Source organism: Argentina anserina, chromosome 5, assembly GCF_933775445.1.
Source record: "Argentina anserina chromosome 5, drPotAnse1.1, whole genome shotgun sequence".
Classification (NCBI taxonomy): domain Eukaryota; kingdom Viridiplantae; phylum Streptophyta; class Magnoliopsida; order Rosales; family Rosaceae; genus Argentina; species Argentina anserina.
The window spans coordinates 20,121,330-20,144,425 of record NC_065876.1 but is presented as its reverse complement, the minus strand read 5'-3'; the positions used below and the strand labels follow the sequence as shown (position 1 = coordinate 20,144,425).

The window sequence follows — 23,096 nt, the reverse complement described above, 5'->3', positions numbered from 1 at the left end:
AACAAGGATTCTTAACATTTAAAACGATTTCATCATCAATTAACTCATAATCGATATAAACTCTACCTAAACACTTATTCATACAAAATAAACTAAAACATAATAAATAAGATGTAACAGAGAGTAAGAATATAGCATAAACACATTAAGAACGTCGCACTTTGTGCTCCTATCAAGTTGCAGGTCCGACAGGGGACGCCGGCAGGAATCAGGTGGTGGCGCCGGAAAGTGACATGAAGGCGGCCAAATCACCAGAAAATGTTCCGGAAACGCCAGCAGAGTAATAGGGTACGGCCAAACACGACGTCAATTTTTGACGTTCCGAGGTCCGTTTCTCAAATTTTAAGGTCCAATTTAACAATATAGTACTATTGGGGGGGTCTCATGTAAGCCAAAAGCGGCCAATTTAAAAACCACGTGAGTTGCAAACGTTGGCCATTCATGCTAAGTCAAGCCAAATATAATTCTCACGAGATCATCTTGTAAATAAGGAATACGAGAAATTTTATTGAATATGCCAATATTTAATACAACACAAACAAGCTTCTAATTCCAATAGACGACTTAAGCCAAAGTCCAGCAAAAAACATGACAATGCCAACGTCATACTCGGCCTGACCAAGTGTTTCATCCATTCATTATATCTGAGCCATGGGCTATTTTATGATATGGCTTCCATATCAATCCTGTGGCACAATTCTAAAGATTATAATTAGATTTTAAACAAAGATATATAATTATCGTAGGTAGGTTGTTTGTCAATGTTCCGTTAGATGTTTCATTTAAGTTGTAACTTAATTATTCCTACTCCTTAAATATAGTTACATGCCCATTTTCCAAGTAAGTAAGGAAATCCCAACCAGTGTTTTCAAAGGCGACGCCGAGACGCGCCGTGGTGCAGGGCCAAGGGTAAACGCCTCGCGTGCTCAACCTTAGATGAGCCGCTGGAAAGGCGACGCTCCGGGAGTGTGAGGCGACGGAAAACCAAAGGCGGGGCTTGATGCGAGGAAGTAGGCAGGTTGCGTGATCTCGGCGTGGATTTCTGGAATCCGGCGTCTTCGGTCTTGATCAGGGTTGGGGTCTTCATCGTCCAACGGGTTGTTGTCGGCGGCAATACGGCCGTTGTTGCTCGATATCTTCCTCGAGATCTCAGACGTGGCCTGATCGTGAGGGCTCTTGAAGCTGACCTCTTTTCCGGCGGCGATTTTGTTGAGGACATTCCGGTACTTCTTCTTCAGGCCCTTTATTATTAACTAAGTAGCACCGACACGGACACGAGTGTCTGTATTGGACACGATTCGATACGTAGACACGGCATATAGAAATGTTTTTGGAAACAGACACGTGGTGGACACGTTAATTAAATATTATTTTTAATATATATATATTTATTTAAAAAATTATTTTATAAATTTGAAAGTATTTAGAATTTTAGATGTATATATATGTCAAAGTGTGCATTAAAATGATGAAAACATAACTTGTTAGAATGACTAAGGACTTGATAAGTACCTTAGATAACCAAGGTTCGAATCTCACCACAAACATTCTTATTTTTATCACGAGTTTCTCTCCTTATATATATATATATATATTAAAGTGTGCATAAATATAATAAAAACTGGATCTGTTGGAATGGTTGAGGAGTTGTTGAGTGCCTTGGATGACCAAGGTTCAATGCTCACAATAAGCACTTTAACTTTTATTATGAGTTGGTGCGTGTCTGCGTGTTCGATTCGGATACTCGCGTGTCCAGGCCGTGTCCAAAGTCAGTTCACGTGTCCAAGCATGTCCGTGCCGGACACGCAATACGGTGCCATGAGCACGTGTCTGTGCTACTTAGATTATTAAGAACATGACCTGAAAAAAAAAAAACAGAAGTTCCAGAATATATCCTAGTGACAATGAATCATAAAAAGTATCATCATATTCAACTATATTGAACCACAAAACTGTTTCTCCAAGAGTAATCAAAATAGTTTCCTACCACCTTTCAGGGAAAAAAGGAAAACAAATTGCAACAAAGCTTATGGTGATGGATTATTATAAGCCATGATGATTAAAGCATGCCTCAAGTATTTACGTCCTAATGCAATTACATCCTGCCATACTCCTCACTGTCATCTGTTTTCTGTAGAGTTAATAATGCCGCTGTGATTCGATTCCATATAGATTTTAGACAGAAGTTGAACGATTGTGCCTTGACTGCGCATTCCTTGTGTCCTCTTCAAGACTGATCAATGAACAATTGGTTGGATTCTCTATCAACATCTTAGCAATTAGATATCCAGACATGCTCCATGTTTGGTACTTCCTCACTTGCTTCCCAATGCATATGCCCGTCTTACCATCATAGTACTCAGGCCAGCCATCTTTGGAAAGCCGCTGCTCAGCCAAACTGCTAGACTGCTACTCTGTTTTATTTTATTTTTTTGTGTAAATGGTTATGTAAATTTGCAACAAAAGAAATATTGGATTTATATACATCTAATTTGGTTTTAGAATAATTTATATATATATAATTAAAATAATTATTGTTGGAAAGGCGGTCGTCTTAAGTTGCCTTATTGTGCCGATGCTCTCGCCTCGCGACGCTCAACCTGATCACCTTCGCTTTCGTTTTTGCCTTTGAAAACATTGATCCCAACCCGAATTGGAATTCCATGTTTCAAGTAAGGTCCATTTCCTCCTATATTGGACTCCATATGCTTCAAGTAAAGAGAAGAAATCCTTATCCGTACTGGACTTGATACAAGAACCTTCTATATAAGAGGGCCTACTGCTAGGTTTCTATTATCTCACTTCCTTCTTCTCACAGACAATTGACAAAAACTTGAAGCTTTCGTGTTCATTCTCCGATCCCTTGCATTCCACCATGGCTAAGATTGTCCAGTCGCTCTTGTTCCTCACGATCTTGGTCACTTCTTCATTTTCAACCCTAACCGCACAACCCTGCTCAACCCACCAGTTCCTTAACCAGAAAACATTTGCAGCATGCAATGATCTGCCGGTCCTAAACTCAACTATATACTGGAATATCCCATCAAACGGCACAGTAGACCTTGCGTTCAGAGCAACCCTACTTGGCGATGCACGATGGGTGGCATGGGCGATAAACCCTAATTCCAGAGGTGGTATGGTTGGCTCGTAAGCTTTGGTCGCTTTTCAAAGAAGCGATGGAAGGATGTCTGCTTACACATCCCCTATAAAAAGTTACGGCACTCACTTGGAGCAAGAGAACCTCACCTTTCATGTCTACACCTTGTCCGCGGTTCAAGAAAACAAAGAACTCACAATCTCTGCCACCCTAGGGCTCTCAGACAACGTTACAACTGTGTTACAGTTATGGCAACAAGGACCTTTGCATGGTGACACACCAGGTATGCACCCAATGTCAGGCCCTTACCTAAACTCCTTCGGCATCTTGGATTTTCTTTCGGGCAAAGTCGAAGGAACCAGCACACATCACTCTTTGATGTCTCCCTTGAAAATATCCCATGGGATAGTAAACGCCGTGAGTTGGGGTATAGTCATACCAGTAGGAGTAACCGTGGCTCGAAATTTCAAAGGGTTTGGTCCAATATGATTCAAAGCTCACAGAGGTATCCAGATCTTCGGTTCTCTTGGTGCAGGAGCTGGCATTATAAGCGGCTTTGTGCTTGGTAACATCTCTCCAGGGATCGTATACAAACAACACAAATGCATAGGCATCACGCTGTTGGTTCTTATCATAGTCCAGTTACTGGTTGCGTCATTTCTCCGCCCCAAACCAGATGGAAAATATAGGTGGTTGTGGAATTTGTTCCACTATGCCATTGGTTACCCATCAATAATCCTCGCCAATGTAAACGTCTTCATAGGGTTTGGTATATTGGAACCGCCAAAGTCGTGGCTGTATGCCTACGTCGGAATTTTCGCTGTCTTGGTGTTTTGTGGTTTAGCAGGGGCGGCGTTCACAAGCTGGAACAACAAGAGAACCCAGTCTATAAAGACACAAGTCGAACAAAGGGCTGATGGAACTGTTTGAAGAGTCTACAATCTGTAGTTTTGTTTTAATATTTTTTTTAGAAGAGCAGTATATTTCCTTTGTTTTACAATTGTTGTACGTGCCTTGTATGATAATTATTTATTGAATATGAATGAAGAATATTTTCTTCTTTTAATCCCATGTTCTAATTTTATCTAAAGTTGATACTCCAGTTATCTGAGGGCCCTTAACAAATTAATTCACTTCTCTTTTTTCCAATGTTTTTTTATTCTTAATTCTTTTTTTGTTGCCTTTTTTTTTTTGTCTCTGTAAGATTATTCGTTGAACGTGAAATTGTAGTGACTAATGCTTAGGGGGGTAATTATGTCTGTATTCAACTTTGCTGCCGCATGCTGATGTTGAAGGCAGTTGCTCAAGCTCTGGAAAGGCACTGTATGCTAATGTTTCATCACAACTGAAGAGCCTGACGTTGTCCAATCAGACAACTCCGGCCTTTTCTGTTCCAGATGAGGTGACGTTTTATAGGATTTGAACCTAGCTAAATCTTTATTCAAGTTCGGCCAATTATTTATATTTCTCCTGTTCCTTGCATAGTTGCATATAGTTCGATTATTGGACTTATATTGATTGCTGATGATGGATACTCCAGGGGAGCATCTCAATGATGTAACTGTGATCATGAGTAACCAACAAGCAACTGTTAGCAAATTTGCATCGAATGTGAGTGGAAGATGCATCTAAAGTTCTAAAAATCAAGTGTAAAGAGTCCCCTGGTTGTTTTCCCCGACTCACTGTCGACCGTGCAACGTAGAGCAGTAATAGTCATAATCTGTATGCATTGGGTTGCTTGATAGACAACCCTGATACAATTTAAAAAGAAAAGTTGTCACTACATGGTAGTAAGTACTGCAGAACTCTGATACAATCACGGTCAATTAACTCAATGAACATGAGAAATTTAAAGTTCGATACTACGTTACTCTATTTACAATATTAAGAAGTTATATGCTTCCATGACTTCAAAAGAAGCACATGAGTATCTGTTAGTTAGCCCTTATCAACATGTAACTCCTTTTTCTTTCTCACATTCTAACTACATACCAGTATAGATTTTCTCCTATACATTGTCTTTCATTCCAAAGGCCTACTGTGATTCCACAACCGGAACAGTACTATAGGTGCACGTTTCTACCACCGTGTCATCATCCTTCCTTCTATATTCAGTCCAGGAAACCTTCCAAATCTTGAGCAAACTTTGCCTGCAAGAACATCATAGGGGAAAGGAGTAAGAAATATTATGTTAGCAGAAACACATTGTTTACAATAGAACTAATACATAAATAAGAATATTATTTAAAAAAAGAAAAAAAAACAATAGAATGATAAGTAGATCGCAAGGGGTTGTTCAATTCCTCAAGTACAAACTTTGCATGGCATCATGCCAATTTCACAACTAACAAGTAGTGGCATGAATGACAAGCAAAATCATGATACAGTTGGTCAGTTCTCACAAACTAATGAGCTACACTGCAAACCCAGAATAGGAAGCACACACAGCTAGAAGGGAAAATCGACAAACTAAGCAGACAAGCTGGCGAGAAAAATATAGAAAACATTTTAAGGTGTGCGGCTGAACTCTTAGTTTGGATTGAATTTCGAGTCTTCAGACGAGAAATTTGACAAACTAATTAAGTAGATGAGCTGCAAGAATGATAGAAGTGTGCAGCTGAATTGTTAAGAGTACGGAATTGCAGTCTTCGGGCCAGAAAAAAACGTCTCAAATTTAAAGTTAATAAGATAAACTGTGGGTATTATCAGTTAATTTGTATGGTCCATTGGTCCTTTTCTGGTTTATAGAGTTTTCTGACTGCTGTTATATCATACAAGTAAAAAAGACGGTTGAAAGATCATCTCATCTCTTTCAGGTGAATTACAGAGATTAAATTTGTGAATTGACCCTACTTAATGCATATTCCAAAGCTTACTGTTATAGACTTATAGTGAAAAACACTTTCTGAAAGGGAAATGACAAATACCTCTCTGTTTCAATAGTTCTCTTTGCAAGCATAAGTGTAAGGAAGACAGGAACCATTGCGGCACACAGATGCTTAAGGGTGTGCCCGCTAACAATATGATATGTCCATTTGTAGATCACTTCATCACCAGCTTCTTCCACCTTAGCTAAAAGATAAAACACTGCAATAACAATAAAAGTTTACAACCAACACAGTGAAAACACTAGATATATAAAATTTATTATAGGATTCTTGTTACTGAAACCACAAACCTGCTGCCCAAAGCCAATATGTGGAATGTGTGTACATAGGAGGTAACAAGACAGCCATCAAAGGAATGGCAATGCAGGGAAGAAACTGGACAAGAGCATATGGACGGAGGTCATCAAAAAATCTGCAGAAGAATACCACATCAATTATATTTTGAAATAGAAGGCAGTTTACAGACGGCAAAACAAACTTTGATACTGAGGGCTCCATCATCTATTACTAGGCAGATGCACACAGTTCTTGGGCAATTTTAGCAAAGACTATAAAGCAATATCAATTGATATTTACGACTTCCAGACCCCATTAAGGTTTCATTAATACCTATCAGCCAATGTTTCCCAAAACTCCATAACCCTACAAACGGTGCATGCCACCAAAGGGAATGCAATAGCAAACTCATATTCGTCTTGAATATTAGTGTTGCTCTGGAAGATGTATATCATTATTACAACTAGTTCTTCTACGGTGTAAATACAGCTTAAGGAAGGAGTGGTTATCATAATAAAAAGGAATGAGATAGAATTCTTGCCTCCAATACAATATGCTTATTACACCTGCCAAAATTAGAGGTATGATGGAAATGGTTCCCTTCCGCTCATCAATCCTTTCAATGATAAAAATTGCAATGATTGATGTGAAGGCAATGGTCATCTACAATTGTCACAAAAACATTCAGCAAAGAAAAACCTGCCAGTTAATGGAATATATGATATTTTGATATCGCTGATATTCTATAAAAGTAAATCATGTCAATTGCTAATCAGACTCACAGGCAAGCGATCCCACACTAGAGTAGCGTCATTTGGATTCAGATGATAATATGAGGATCCAATCCCAACAGCAGCCACACCAATGTAGAAACATGTCCAACCCCAAAGCTCACCTTGCAAGCTATTATCAGAAAGTTGAATATGAAATACATTAATTTCTCTTTTTCAGAATATCGTTTATCCATTTCTAGGCATTGAAATTTTTCAAAAGGTACAGGATCACACTACCTGAGCTTCATATGGTTCTCATAATAGCAAAGGATGAGACCGATAAGACCAACGACCAGGAAAGGGAAATTTGAAATCACATTAAGGGTATTGGGAATACCTGATAATCAAACTGACACTGTATAAAACTTATGCTTCTAATCAATATAAAAACAGAATTACAGGAATTCTTCAAAAGATTATAAAACGTATGCCGGGTCAAAACCTATTAAGGAGAGTCATACCCTAAAGCCCTAATCCATGATGAATATCCCAGCCTTATACTTGGGAAAGCTCTTAACGGAAAATCATAAATCAATAATCATTATTTAGGTTGGTATTGAAGTATTGAACTCATTGCATTATTATCTTATCTTAACAGTCGGAAAATCCGAAATGGGTGAGGTTAAAACACAAGTAGCCCAAATCTGTGTCATCTCCGACCGAAACCCAATATTCATTCTACTAAACAATAAGAAATCTCCTAAGGACAGAACCCATGTTTCGGCAAAAACACATGTAAGATGAGAGAGAGAGAGAGAGAGAGAGAAGAGACCGAAAAACCGGCGCTGGTCAGCGAAATCATGGTAGGCTTGGGACTGAGGGATGGCAGGAGTGACTATCATCAACACTACAAAGCAGATGATGGCCAATCCCCAGGCGTACATCGTTCTCTTCCTCATTTTTTTTTCCTGATAGAAATAGTCAAACCATTAACAGGTCACAATTCCATAGGGCGCCCTTTGAAACAATCATCAATTGGATTACAGAAAGACCCAGAATTTCAAGCAGCGAGTGATTGTACAAACCTGGAGATCGGTTCGAATGATTCTTGTCTCAGAGGTGAGAGTCTTGAGGTGACACAATTCTTAAGAGTTAAAACTGGAGCTTTTAACACGCCCAAGACCAAAACAATGTGATTTCGTCATTTCGACAAAGACTATGGAATAGGGTGTAGTAAAACTGAAATTCCGAGTGTAATTTGACTGGTGACAAGGCCAAGTCTTTTTTTCTTTTTTTAATTAGGTATTAATATCGAGAAGAGCTTCTATTTATATCTCAAAAAATGGTATTTGGACCTCATTACTTAATAAATCTCAATTTTGATGCAGGATGAAATAATTGTGTATTATTGAATGATATGGTGGCCTATATATAGGCATTTACAAAACTACAATCCCGTAGGATTCGGAGTCCTAATATATTACGGAGATGCTAATCTATCTCCTAACAGGAAACCTATTAGGCTAAGACACACATAAGGGTAGAATAGTAATTCTCCCGGAACACTCCCCCTTGTGTCGCATGCCTAGGTTGCATGGTGCACATATCGTTGCCTCGGTAAAAACCTTGTCAAGCAAAACAAAAACCTCTTGGGTAAAACAAAAGCTTGATCGAAGGGAAAAAGAGCACAACGCACCAACTACTTAAGGATCTTAACATGTGATGTAGAATCCCCCTGAAGTCTACCAAACTCTAATGTTCCGATAAACGACGCATGCCAATGCTCTTCACATGTTTCACAAAAGTAGATTTAGGCAAAGACTTGGTGAACAAATCCGCAACATTGGATTCTGAACTCACTTGATTGATCTGAACATTCAAGAACTTCTGTTGTTGAACGTTGTAGAAGAACTTAGGCGAAATATGCTTGGTGTTGTCTCCCTTGATGAAACCTAACTTCGTCTGCTCTATGCAAGCAGCATTATCTTCATAAATGCACGTAGGTTGATCAGTTGTAGAGACTAATCCACAAGAATCACGAATATGGCGAACAAGTGATCGTAGCCAAACACATTCTTTAACTGCTTCATGGAGAGCGATGATCTCCGCGTGATTCGAAGAAGTAGCAACAAGAGTTTGCTTTGTGGATCTCCAAGATATCGCCGTATTCCCAATGGTAAACACATAACCGGTTTGAGAACGAGCCTTGTGAGGGTCAGAGAGGTACCCTGCGTCGGCATAACCAACTAACAAGTTGTTTGGAGTCTTTGCATCGGGGGAAAGAGCTGCACGGGACCGGTTGCTGCTCTCGGCACCGCGCACGGTCTCCACGCCATGGCGGCCGGCGGCGTCGCTGCGGCGTACGGCGGCAAGGCCGGGGTCGGCGACGGCGGTGGTGTGAGGAGATACCGTGGCGGTGTTCTCTCTGCAATAGGGGTAGAACAATCCCATGTCAAGGGAACCTTTCAAGAATCGAAACAAATGCTTGATTCCATTCCAATGACGTAGCGTAGGTGCGGAGCTAAATCTAGCTAATAAGTTCACTGCGAAAGATATGTCCGGTCTAGTGCATTGAGCAAGATACAATAGTGCCCCAATCGCACTAAGGTATGGAACTTCAAGACCAAGAACTTCTTCATCATCCTCTTTAGGACGGAAGGGATCCTTCTTAATATCTAGACTTCGGACGACCATGGGAGTAGACAATGGACTGCAAAGATCCATATTGAAGCGTCGAAGCATCTTCTGCGTGTAATTTGACTGATGCACCAAGATGCCGTCGGCCCTATGCACAAGCTCAAGGCCGAGACAGAATTTCGTCCTCCCTAGGTCTTTCATCTCAAATTCCGACTTCAAATAAGACACGGTCTCTTCAATCTCATCAAGAGTACCGATTATGTTCATGTTATCAACGTAGACTGCAACGATGACGAATCCGGAATTTGTCTTTCGTATGAACACGCATGGGCATAGTTCATCATTCTTGTAACCCCTTCTCACCAAGTATTGATGCAACCGATTGTACCACATTCTTCCGGATTGCTTTAACCCGTACAACGAACGACGTAATCTGACTGCATGAGCACTCCGTGGTCTGGAGGCACTTGATGGAGGTAAAGGTAGTCCCTCTGGAGCTTGTCTTCCACGCCCGTATTTCGGGACATCCAACCGTGCCGGTACGTTCGCAGCGGGTATGTTTGATCTCGTCACTTTAGCAATATCTACAAAGCCGTCGGGCATCGAATCCGCGACTTTCTGGAGGTCGATAATGCGTTGCACTTCTAACTCACTTTGAGCAGTGCGGGGATCATAATGAGACATAGTGGGGACACACCACGTCAATTCCTGACGTTCATTTGGAATGATAACATTCCCATCTCCCCCTAACGACGGGAAGCATGTCTCATCAAAGTGACAATCTGCAAATCTTGCAGTAAAGAGATCTCCGGTGGTTGGTTCTAAGTAGCGGACAATCGTTGGGGAATTATAGCCAACATAGATACCTAATCGTCTCTGAGGACCCATCTTTGTACGCAGCGGAGGCGTAATAGGCACATAAACGGCGCAACCAAAGATGCGTAAGTGTGAAATATTGGGTTCGTAACCAGTTACCATCTAGTACGCACTAAACGCTTGGTTAGCCGCGGGTCGGAAACGAATAAGTGTCGCTGCATGCAACACTGCATATCCCCACGCAGAGACCGGCAGGTTAGTACCCATAACCATTGCCCGAGCAACAAGCTGAATACGTTTGATGGTAGCCTCTGCTAGACCGTTCTGTGAATGAACATGAGGAACGGGATGTTCAACTTCGATCCCAATAGACATGCAGTAATCATCAAAAGTTTTGGAGGTGAATTCTCCAGCATTATCCAAACAAATGGATTTGATAGGATAATCGGGGTGGTGAGCCCGAAGTTTGATGATCTCAGCTAATAACTTAGCAAATGCAGCATTCCTTGTGGATAGTAAAGCGACGTGTGACCAACGCGTCGATGCATCAACCAATACCATGAAATATCGAAAAGGTCCGCATTCTGGTTGAATAGGTCCACAAATGTCACCTTGGATACGTTGTAAGAATGGAATGTTCTCGGTTGAAGCCTTAGCAAAAGAAGGACTTCCTTGAAATTTAGCAAGAGAACAAGCTTTGCAAAACGAGCGATGGGCATCAGAAATTTCCATGGAGGCATGTGTAAGCACGGGAGGCATCACAAGCTCCTGTGAAGGAGGGGATGCCGCCACCGACGGCATGAAAGCCGTGGAGCTGCCGAGTGGGGCATGCTCGGCCGCACCATGCGGTGCATGGGTAGGCACGGCCTCACCGTGCGGAGCACGGGTGAGGTGATCCTCCAATCGCTTCCGGGACTTGAAAAATGGATGACCATGTGAATTCTTAAGAATTCTAATCATCATATCACGTCCAGGGTGCCCGAGACGGGCATGCCAAAGCATATAAGAGTCCGAATCACAAAAGTTGCGTTCAACCGCATATGATTCAAAGATCCGAATGGAAGTAAGATACAAACCATTCCCAAGACTCTTCATCTTCTCTAAGATGCGGCGATGGCCTGCTTTCTCAGAGGTAACACAAAGATATTCCTCTCCATTCTCAACATAAGTATCTAGGTGAAAATCATTGGCACGTATGTCCTTAAAACTTAGCAAGGTGCGGGGAGACTTCGGCGCATAAAGAGCGTCTACGACGTTAAGAGTCATACCATTAGGCAACATGAAAGAAGCAGTGCCTCTTCCTTGAATGATGGATTTCGAGCCAATCATTGTAGTCATCGAAGAAGTCGAAAACACTAGATCCGTGAACAACTGCCTGTGTCGTAGGACAGTGTGGGTGGTTCCGCAATCAGCTAGACATTCGATTTCACCGCGGGACATCTACAAAATGACAATTAAGAGAGTCAGCGACACGGGAACAATTCTATACAATACGTCGTAGGATATTGTAAGAATGGGAATCGGAACAAAGGTCGATCCCATCGAATGTATCACATGGCAATAGTACTACATTCTTCAACTAAAGAGTTGGAAATCATGGTATTGAAGCAGTGAAATACCAAACATTAAACTAGGGTGGTATAAACCATCCAAAAATGGTGTGGAAACACACAAAGAGTACCGGTGAGTGCATATAATGGACTTGGAGAAAACCGGAAAAACAAACCGGAAAACCATGTCAAAAGAACTCAAAACCGGATGAATTTTGGACGAGGAAAACGTGGCAGCAGGGACTGCTGCAATATGCCGGAAAAATGACGAGAAACGACGAAAAAATCGTCGGAAAACTCGTTGGAAAACCGGCGGCACCGATTGCCGGAAAACCGGCCGGCGGCTGTCGGAACTGGCCGGTATGGAGGCCGGAACTTCAGGTCCGAACGGGAACGCCGGCAGGAACCGGGTGGCGGTGCCGGAAACGCCGGGAAATGGCCGGAGGACGGCGAATACGCCGGCAAAACGTGTCGGAAACGCCTGAATAGTAACCGGGTCCGGCCAAGGCAAAACGACGTCGTTTTCCGACGTTCCGAGGTTCGTTTTCCGAATTTTAAGTTCCAAATTCACAATGTAGTGCTATTGGGGTCCCATGTGACCCAAAAAGCGTCCAATTTAAAAACCACGTGAGTTGCACACGTTGATCATCATGCTAAGTGTCGGATAAATAAAATTCTCAAAGAGATCGTCTTGTAAGCAAGAAATGAGAAATTTTATTGAATGCCAATCTTTAATACATCACACATGAACTTCTAATTCCAAAATCAAAAGACTATTACAAAGTCAATGAAAATAACAATGGCGGTCGGCCATAACAATACTTGAATCATAAAGCTTAAGAAGCTAAAACGACTAATCAAAGTCGGGAGTATCCATGGTAGCAACCGGAGGCCTAGCCTTAGAAGCAAGGGGCTCGGGTTTCATGGAGATATGGTGAGTCTCGATCTCAGGGTCCTCATCCACATGATTCGATTCGGGTTGTAGAAACTTCTTGTAGGCGGAGTAAGCCTTGATCATCTCTTTGCTAGCGCGACAATCGCGATTAAAGTGCTTGAAGGAGCCACATTTGAAGCATGGAGACTTGCCATTACCGGAAGTGGAGGCATTAGGAGGCGCACGGCCTCCTTGGAGTTTGGGACGGGGACGGCCTCCCCCGGAGGGTGCGGCGCCGCCACCATCACGGGTCCAAGTGTTGGACCGAGGCCGAGATCGGCCTTGTTGCCTCCCACCACGAGAGTTGTTATTTTGGTGCTGATATGGAGCGTTCCTTGATTGATTCTTTTGCTTAGGAGCTTTCCCATAGTTAGACTGTGGCGTAGAAATTCTTTTAGTGCCAACAGGTCTATTGTTGTTGTTGAGGAGAATCTCAGAATGTCTCTCCTTCTTAGCCAAGAGTGCCATTAAGTCGGCAAAAGACCGGATCTTCCCTTCCTCTACATGAGTGCGGTACGTATGGGCTTGAACCTCATAGTTGATTGGAAACGTGTCCAATGTCTTATTGAGAAGATCTAGGTCGGTCTTGATGACACCAACGGTGCCAAGATCAGATTGCAAGCATAGCATATCCTGATTGAAATCATCCCTCTCTTATAGTCCAATAGACGGATGTTATCCCATCTAACGGTCAATTCAGGAAGAAGCTTATCATGAACGTTGTTGTACCGCAAGCGTAGTTTGTCCCATAATTCTTTAGGATCTTTTACGTTCAAGTATTGCCTCTTGAGAGTTGCATGGATGTGACGTCTCATGAAGATGAGAGTCTGAGTCTTAGCCATGGGTGGGAAATCAGCAGGAGGGTCGACAAACATGCCTTCAATCCCTCGGCTCTCAAAAGCGAGTTCCATGTCGGAAACCCAGCGGTGGTATTCCTTTCCTTCTAGATCAAGAAGGCCAAATTCCGGTCGAGATGGCGATGACATCTACAAAACGAATACGGAATCGATCAGATTCAAGTATAATAGGAATTAGAAGGGGTGACGTATATGGTCACAAGAAAAATCGATGCAATCGGCGATACTCATGATCGCACCCAAAACAGCGGTGCACTCAGGCGACCACACGAAAATCGATTAACTTCCCTTTCAAAACAATCGTGACTCCCCCAGGACCGTCACACAGAAAACATCGACCAATAAGGGAAACCCATCCCTCTATAGTCTCATCGGCGTTATAAGAAAGGCCGGAATTAAGACAAGAAGAAGGCTAATAGCGCCCGATATAATATATCTATACGTTCAAAAGCGGGATCGTTTATGAAAAATTTACCTTTGAAGGTTTGTAGTATACGGGAGTAGCTTCTCTTGAGCGAAGTCCTTGCTTGTGAATTTCACGTCTCTTGCGTGAATATGCAGGAGGAGCAATTTTGAAGGTTTTGATGCGGGGACTTGCGGGGCAAAAAGATGTTTTTGCGGAGCGAATGCGGAGGAGACCCTGCGGTGCTGCGTGCGGGGGCTGCGGGGCTGCGTGCAGGGGCTGCGAGGCTGCGTGCAGGGGTTGCGGGCAGGGGCTGCGGCAGGGGCTGCAGGGGGGGGTGCGGCAGGGGCTGCAGGGGGGTTGCGGCAGGGGCTGCAGGGGCTGCAGGGGGGGTTGCGGCAGGGGCTGCGGCGATGCGGTGGCAGCGATGCGGCGGCGAGCAGGGGGTGCGCCGGCGATGCGGCGGCAGCGATGCGGCGGCGAGCAGGAGGTGCGCCGGCGATGCGGCGGCGGCCGGCGGAGAAAAGAGAAGAGAAGAAAAAAAATAGGGCTCTAAAAGTTCAGGGTTTTAGGGCAAAGTGCGTGATAACGTGATGCAGGATGAAATAATTGTGTATTATTGAATGATATGATGGCCTATATATAGGCATTTACAAAACCACAATCCCGTAGGATTCGGAGTCCTAATCTATTACGGAGATGCTAATCTATCTCCTAACAGGAAACCTATTAGGCTAAGACACACATAAGGGTAGAATAGTAATTCTCCCGGAACAAATTTCACTTTTACAAATCCTCAAAATGCTATTTAGACCTCTTTAGTTTTCCGAAAATGCCCATAATCTAATCAAATTATTATCCATTATTTTTTTTTCCAATTCTAATATTCAATTATTATAGACAACTCGAAAAATTCTTAATAATTACACAATCCATCTCAAATTAATTTTCACTTTCGCTCGTCAATTTAATTAATAATGTTGTTTTTTTTTTCATTCATTCATCTGAAACTCACCAAATATTAAAAGAAAAGTTTTAAATACACACCTATAAACTCTTGATACACATCTATATCATTCAATAATTCAAATAACATTTTGCATGTATGTTGAATGGCCAAAATAAATACATGTAATAATTCAGAAAATTAAAAACAAATTAAATTATCAAAACTAAGAATTTATTTTTAGAAACAATTAAAATAAGAAAATTTACAGGGAAATTTAAATTAGTATATATTTTGATGAAAAATTAAGTGGGAGATTCAAACAATTAATTCCTTAATTTTCACCGAAAAAGGTCATTTATATTTTTAGAGTCCCAAACAAGGTAATTCATGAAAACTAATTATGATTTTTCATCCTTCATTAAATTTCATCTTCATACATTCTTAACAAAAAAATGTTCATCTTCTTCAAACAATCAATTCATCCATTTCTCTTATGTATATATATATATATATATATATATATATTCCTCATGTTCTTTATCATTTTTATGGTTAAAGAATTTGAAAAAAAAATTGCAATCTATAATGATTCGTAAAAACAAACAAGAATCGATATGAACATTTATACGATGTTAATATATATATATTAATATACTAATTACTGTAAAAAGTAGTATTTTATATCTAATAATGACATATTTTGTGATTTTTTAATTCAAGGGTATTTTAGGTTTTTTTATGTGGTGTATTTAGTAAAAATATTGGAATGAGAACTCAAATAGGTAATGTATTAAATATGAGTGTGTGTATTAAGAGATTTGGGGTGTGTATTTAAAATCTCTCATATTAAAATCAACACGAAAAATTCAAACATCAATTGAATAATTGTTTCCCTCAGATCCTAAATGAAGTTTATCAAAACTCATATAGCTTTTTAATTGATATATGAAGATTGATAATATTATTTGTTGTAATTTTTTAACAATAAAAATTTAATTAAATAAGTCATCTTATTCCAATTTCCAAATGGAAGTTTTCCTATAATAAATAAAGAATTGACGAAAAATGAAAATTTTATTTATATTTGCTATTGTAAAATAGGTATGTTTAGAATTTTTTTTTCTTTTTTGTTCACTCTTATATATCGTTTTGGTAATTTATTACATGTTGAAAAAACCGATACTAAATTGGGAAAAGAATGAGGTCTAAATGTTGTTTTAGGAGGTATGAATAAAAGCTCTCTTTTGGTAATTTCACATGCATTGAAAAATTCAATTTTAACTTAGGAAAAAAAAGAGGTCTAAGTGCTGTTTTAGGAGGTATGAATAGAAGCTCCCTCGAGTGATTCTAGATATACCTCTGTATTTAATATCTATACCTCACTAATTATTTAAATTTTCTTTTCCACTTCCTATAAACTCTCACCTTAATTTATTTTTTACAACCACTTACATTAACGGTTTCACATTCTTCAATCTGCATAGACTTCCATTGAAGCATATTATATTCTGAGAGTTGAATCAAATTTAATTTAACTTTTGTTATATTAGATTTGTAGAGTGTCAGATTAAAAAAAATTATTTCTAATCTTTCTATTGTGTTAAAAATATTATTGTTAATCATTTTTATGAAACCAATATGTATTAATTGACCTATATGAGATAGTTGTTTGTAATTTGAAGTAATTAAGTCTCAGGTTAGAGCAGAAAAATATGAGAATAAAGATTGAATCGATGTCTTTTCAGATTAAAACATAAAAATATGAGAATGAAAAAAGAAAAATGGAAGGAGATGTATAGAAATTAAAGGGGTAAATTTAGAAAATTCAAGAAAAAAATGATGATAGAGGTTTTGTTGATGCAGTGTACTACAACGGTGTAGTTCACTCCACTACGGTGATCTGTATTGTGCTATGCTCCTTGTCCTTTTTCTTGTCACAAGTAGCACATCTCGTTAGAGTGGAGACCACGGCGGCGTGGTTTTCAACTCTCTGATACTTAAGTCAAGCGAATGATAATTTTGGCACAGTAAGAGTGAGAAGTCAAGTTTACTTACTTGAAATGGCAAAAGGTTTGGCCTTTAATAGCTTAGTAGAGGGGAGCCAAGCATTCATTTCCTGATGTGGGACTTGCTCCATCTAAAGACGTTTCCTGGAGCCATCTTCGGGGAGCGCGTGAGGCTGCGTTTGTAGTCGAATTGGGTCGTGCCCATTACGTAACTAGCGTGGCTAGTTCCACATCGGTGCTGCGGGTTCGAGCTTCGCTTGGGTTTAGTTATGCTGATTTCAGTGCTGATTATGACCAGACATAAGCCTATGCCAACATGTTTAGATAACAATTATGGAGGTGTAACTAAAATCACTCATTGATATTAGATGAGTAGCCACATAGCTATAGTTTTTTTTATCAAAAATAAATCTCTACTACTATAAACCCACCACCCAAGAAAATCACTAAATTATGAACTTCCGAATCTGATCTTCTGTGGTCGCACCTCACATATAAACATAAGGACAAATGTGTAAAAAAAATGTTTTAACCAATGTGTTTCTCCAAAACTAACCTTTGTGACAAATAGAATTATATAAAATAATTACCTATTAAGAAAACATTTAAGACAAAATTTTACAAGCCCATGCTGTAGAATCATGTACATTGCAAGGATACGAGGTTAATTCCATTTAATTGTCCAATTAACCCAACAAAATACAAACAGTTCCACGTGGGAAATCCCACAACAAAACCTAGACAAACAAAGAGCCCTCCAATTCGGGGGTAACCATAATCCACAAAGAACATATCATCGCATGTAGATAGCGCGTTGTCATCATAAAACTGATGTCGAACCTCCGCTTCTTCCTTCACTTGCTCGATAGCATGAAGCTGCAACTCTTTTTATCTAGTGTCGATCACCCCGATGATTTTTTTTTGTCTTTCATGCTTTCTAAAATGTTACTTTTTATTTTTCCCTAAATGTTACTTTTTTGTTTTGAATACTTTCTAAATGTTTACTCAAACAACAAAGCTTTTACGGGGTAAAATGTAAAACGATGACTGAGGGCGAGTTTAGTCATGAGGTAAATTTGTTATAAAAAATTGTGACATAGTTGGAACGGTCTTCCAGGTTTTGGGGTGATATAAAAAGTTGTGAAAGAATAAGTTTAGTATCTTTCCCCATATCCCTAGGGCTGTGAACAAAGTGTTAACTTCCCAAGGGAAATCTCTCGCAACCTTTCTTTGCTCTCTTACTTAGCGCAAGTCAACTTTAGCTGAGTTGGTTGATTAATCAATTGCAGCTGAGTTGTGTGAATAATTTATGAGTACTTAAAGTGTTTGGTGAATATTGGTATAAAAGTGTGATGAATTTATAAAAATATGGTAATAAGGTAATAAACAGATTATAATATCTCTTTCCGGATTAAAAGCTCAAATTTGTAGTTTTTAAAATTTATCTTATATAATCACTTATCATTTTTATTTGTCAAATAACTCAGTTAAATTATTTAAAAATTTAAACTCAGGATCTCTCGGGCTACAATCAATTTCGAAACACAGTAAACAAGCAAAGTTCACTTTGAAACCCTCTGGTCTTTTGGATAAACCTTTCGGCCCTTCTCATTTCTCAACACTCTATGCAGCACTTGACCAGTTGACCCCATCTTTGATGCCCGTAATTCATCCCCAATCTTATTGAATTTGGTTACTTTGGTACATACAAATTTGCAAGGAGAGTGAAATGAGATGGCTTTCTTCTTTAGCCTCTAGAGTCTCACCTGTACTCGGAACCCAACTCAAACCCAACAGGCCTCCGCCGCCATCTTCTCGCCACAAAGGTACTCACTTTGAGCTTCGAAACAATCTCATTTCAGCTAAGAATCCCGATCGTCCTGTAATCGATCACCTCTACATTGCTCGAATACTTTCTAGAAAGGATTGGTTTATGTTACTCAACCACGAGTTGAACGCCAGGAGGATTGTTCTGAATCCTCAGTGTGTTGTTAGTGTGTTGCAAAACCAAGAAAACCCATTGAACCCTTTGAAGTTTTCAATATGGGTTTCCAAGGTTGATCCTTTGTTCCTAAAGAATCGATCAGTTAGGACTGTGTTAGCCAACATTCTTTTCAGGAAAGGCCCGGTTCTGTTGTCTGTTGAGTTTCTTAAAGATGTTAAGAACTCGGGTGTTAAGGTTACTGAAGAGTTGCTTTGCATTTTGATTGGTTGTTGGGGGAGGTTGGGTTTGGCAAATTATTGTACTGCGGTTTTCGGGCAGATTTCGTTTCTGGGTCTTAGTATTAGTACTAGGTTGTACAATGCTGTGATGGATGCGTTAGTCAAGTCCAATTCACTTGATTTGGCTTATTTGAAATTTCAGCAGATGCCGGCAGATAATTGCCTTCCTGATAGGTTTACGTACAATATTCTTATTCATGGAGTTTGCAAGATCGGTATTGTGGATGAAGCTCTGCGTTTAGTCAAGCAAATGGAAGGCTTGGGGTATTTGCCTAATGTTCATACTTATACAAATTTGATTGATGGGTTTTGTAATTCAAAGAGGGTCGACGAAGCCTTCAGCATTGTGAAGATAATGAGGGAGAAGAATGTGAATCCTAATGAAGCTACTGTCAGATCATTGGTTCATGGGGTGTTTCGTTGCACGGACCCTAGTAAGGCTTTTGAGTTGTTATTGAGTTTTGTTGAAAGGGAGTCTCGTTTGCTTAAGGTAGCTTGTGATGCCATACTGTATTGCCTCTCCGATAATCACATGGCAAGGGAGGTTGCTGTGTTTTTGAAGAAATCTGGTGTGAAGGGTTATTTGCCCGACAGTTCAACGTTTAACATTACAATGGTTTGTTTGACAAAGGAATTGGCTCAACCTCGGAATGAGATATATGAAATATTGGAAGATTTCATACAGCGAGGTGGAAAACCAGGTTTCGGTACTTATCTTGTGTTGATTGAAGCTATGTACAAGTCTGGAAACATTGATGAGGGGAATCAAATCTTCGAGCAAATGATCAAAGATGGAGTTTTATCTAGTGTCTTCTCATATAACATGGTAATCGATTGCTTTTGCAAAGCCCAAATTATCGACAGGGCATCACAGGCATTTGGAGATATGCAGCATAAAGGTATTCCTCCTAACCTTGTAACATTCAATACACTTCTTACTGGATATTGCAAGGCTGGAGAGGTAAGCAAGGCACATGAACTGTTGATAAAGCTCCTAGAACATGGTTTCAAACCGGATATATTTACTTTTAGTACAATAATTGATGGACTCTGTCGGGTGCATCAGATTGATGATGCTTTCGATTGTTTTGCTGAGATGGTCCGGTGGGGAATCACTCCAAATGTCATCACATACAATATCTTGTTACGCTCTTTGTGTTTCATCAGAGATATTGCTAGAACAGAAGGACTAATGAAAAAGATGCAGTTATCTGGAATAAAACCAGATGCAAGCTCTTTCAGTTATCTTATTGAAAGTCTTTGTAAGATGAACAAGGTTGAGAAAGCAGAGGAACTATTTCTTGTTATGTTGAAATTGGGTTTGAATCCGGACAATTATACATGTAGTGTTTTTATCAAGGCACTGTGTGACATGGGAAAACTTGACGTGGCAAAGGAGATATTTCTCTCTATGGAAGCATATGATTGTTTACCCGATTCTTCTATTTGTGATATAATGCTGGAATCTCTGATTCAGCATAACCGTTTTGATGAGGCCTGTAGAATCGTGAAAAAATTTGTCAGGAGGAAAAACTAAATCTTGTTGGTCAACCCATGAGTCAATGCTTCTGCCTATTAACATCGGTCCAGAAGTCAGGTCTGGCCTTAATATACAAGACAAAAACTAGTTTGTGTGATGCATTTTGGAATCAACTGCGTACTGGATATGGGTCTTCTTCAGTTCAAGTTGCTTTGTATCAGCCTTGGCCCAGAAATTAGGTGGCCTATTCTTAGAAAAACGAAAAGCAAATCAGATGAGATTGATCAGTAGCACATTTGCGGGATAAATAGCATCCTCATTATGTTGCAACAGCTTCAATTTATCCTGGTATGTAGCAAGGCACTCTACTCCATCTTCCTTAATTGTTTTACTATCTCGTAGTGATAAGTTGCTATATTGCTGGTGCATGCACTTAATTACTTGTCTTTAAGCAAAATTATCTCAATCGAATCTTAATTGCATATTTCATGAGTCAAACTTAAAACATTACCAATATATGAAAAGAAGTACAGTACCATAGAGTTTACACTAGCCTACATACAAATTGAAAAAGTTTGTTAAAAAGGAGTTGACTGTAAGTTTTTCTGACTACTCTCACAACCACCCTCTTGTGTATTCTACTTAATTAGTGCGTGTGAACTAAACTCTGCCCGCATTAGATTTAGTTAACTCTTTCTCATCCGTTAGATTGTCACCAAAGTGATAAATGCCAGCCAACTTGCTGGACAATTACAATCCAAGACACTTGCAGTCTGAATAGATCTTAGGTTGGGAAGTATCAAGCCCCTAGGTAGAATCCTAGATTAAACTCTTTTTGTTTTTCCGTACTCCGGTAGTGGAAGAAGCTGAGATAAAATTTGGGTGTTGGGAAGGTGAAAAAGGTTACATTAGTCTAAGTTAATGGGCCCTTCCTCAGCCATTGTGAAGATGCTGATAAACAACTAAGCTCTTCCTGTGAAGATGATAAAGCTCTTTTCAGGAAATGGTTGTGACTGTTTCCTGATAGTATCAGACGGGGCTCAAGAAAAAATGTCCATCAAAGGATATTAGTAGCACAATGAAGACTTCGTTAGCCACTGCAGCTCTGTGGTAGAGAATATGACTTAACATTTTGGGCAGATAATTGTCGTTCGTTCTCAAAAAAAAAACATTTTTGGGCAGATGTGTCTGTGAGCTATCTCTGAGTGGGAAGTTTCCTCCACTGTACTTGTTCACTTGCATTATATATATTTGTTTCTTGAAATGTGATGTACATTATTGATAGAACTTACCTTTGCTTAAAATTCTGAGGATAGGCAACTGTACAAATTTAGGATGGCGTAATTATTTAGGAGAGAGAAAAATACTTGAACAAAAAAACATAACATAAACTGAAAATGAGAAACACCACAAAAAGAGTTACTTCTTTCTGTTACATGGTGTCTATAAGTCTCATTGGATGAAGAAGGGGTATAAATATTTTGTTTGGCTGTACTGGTACCATGTTGATTCCGTGGGTGAAATTACCCCTGAACCTATGATTTTATCAGAGTACTATTCTTAGTTGCATTTCTGATATTCGTAAATTCAGCTGCTGTCTGTTTGTTAGCTCATCCTATAAGCAATATCATTAATAAGAACAGTTGATTTTAGCTTCATGTTTATTTTCTCGTTTTCTAACTGGAGGAACAATGCAATAACTGCTTTCCAGGTTTCAGTTATGTTGAAGGGATTGGTTGGACTATAGCATACATAGGCAGCATTGATTCCAGACAAGGAAGTGTGCTGCTAAATTTTTCTGCTTGAAGTTGGCAATTTTATCATGTCATGGAGAATGATAAAGTTGTGTTGTTGCTCAGTTTGGTCCACATCGTAAAACAGAATAATGAAGTTGAATCTGAAGAGGCTACCACAGGTGAGGGTTTGGACTATGTGAATTTAAGCCGAGGATATTTCACTATGTTCTACTACCTAGGAGCCCATAGAATTGCATATTTCGGACAGAATTCGACTTGTATGATCTTGATATCAGGCATGGCCCCTTTTACAAGACTGAATTTGCCAAAATGATGGATAGGAATTGTTGCACATGTATATATCTGTTAAATTTACCCCAGTGATGTGACCATTTCAGTCTATAAAATAGAAAGTATGCTATTCAGTACCTCTTAATATTAGGCAGACGCTATTCTTCAAGTTGTAAGATATAAATGATGGCCTTTGTAATTATGTCTTTTATATTTTTGGCTGCATAGTACCTGATAAAG

At 39.7% G+C, this 23,096-nt stretch overlaps 2 protein-coding genes across 2 annotated transcripts; one reads left to right on the top strand and one right to left on the bottom strand.

The window, feature by feature from the left end:
• Positions 1-4,869: 4,869 nt before the first annotated feature.
• Positions 4,870-8,162, bottom strand: LOC126793179 (uncharacterized). Its single transcript, XM_050519626.1, has 8 exons — positions 8,060-8,162; positions 7,807-7,942; positions 7,272-7,371; positions 7,044-7,164; positions 6,803-6,924; positions 6,276-6,397; positions 6,025-6,184; positions 4,870-5,247 (listed from the first exon to the last, which is right to left on the bottom strand). The coding sequence occupies exons 2-8, from the start codon at positions 7,931-7,933 to the stop codon at positions 5,133-5,135; spliced, it is 867 nt and encodes a 288-aa protein (XP_050375583.1). The 5' UTR covers positions 7,934-7,942; positions 8,060-8,162; the 3' UTR covers positions 4,870-5,132.
• A 10,590-nt stretch (positions 8,163-18,752) lies between these two features.
• On the top strand, positions 18,753-23,074 carry LOC126793169 (putative pentatricopeptide repeat-containing protein At3g16890, mitochondrial). The gene is made up of 2 exons (XM_050519614.1): positions 18,753-21,177; positions 22,541-23,074. Exon 1 carries the CDS (start codon positions 18,856-18,858, stop codon positions 20,884-20,886), a length of 2,031 nt encoding a protein of 676 aa, XP_050375571.1. The 5' UTR covers positions 18,753-18,855; the 3' UTR covers positions 20,887-21,177; positions 22,541-23,074.
• Positions 23,075-23,096: the final 22 nt, after the last annotated feature.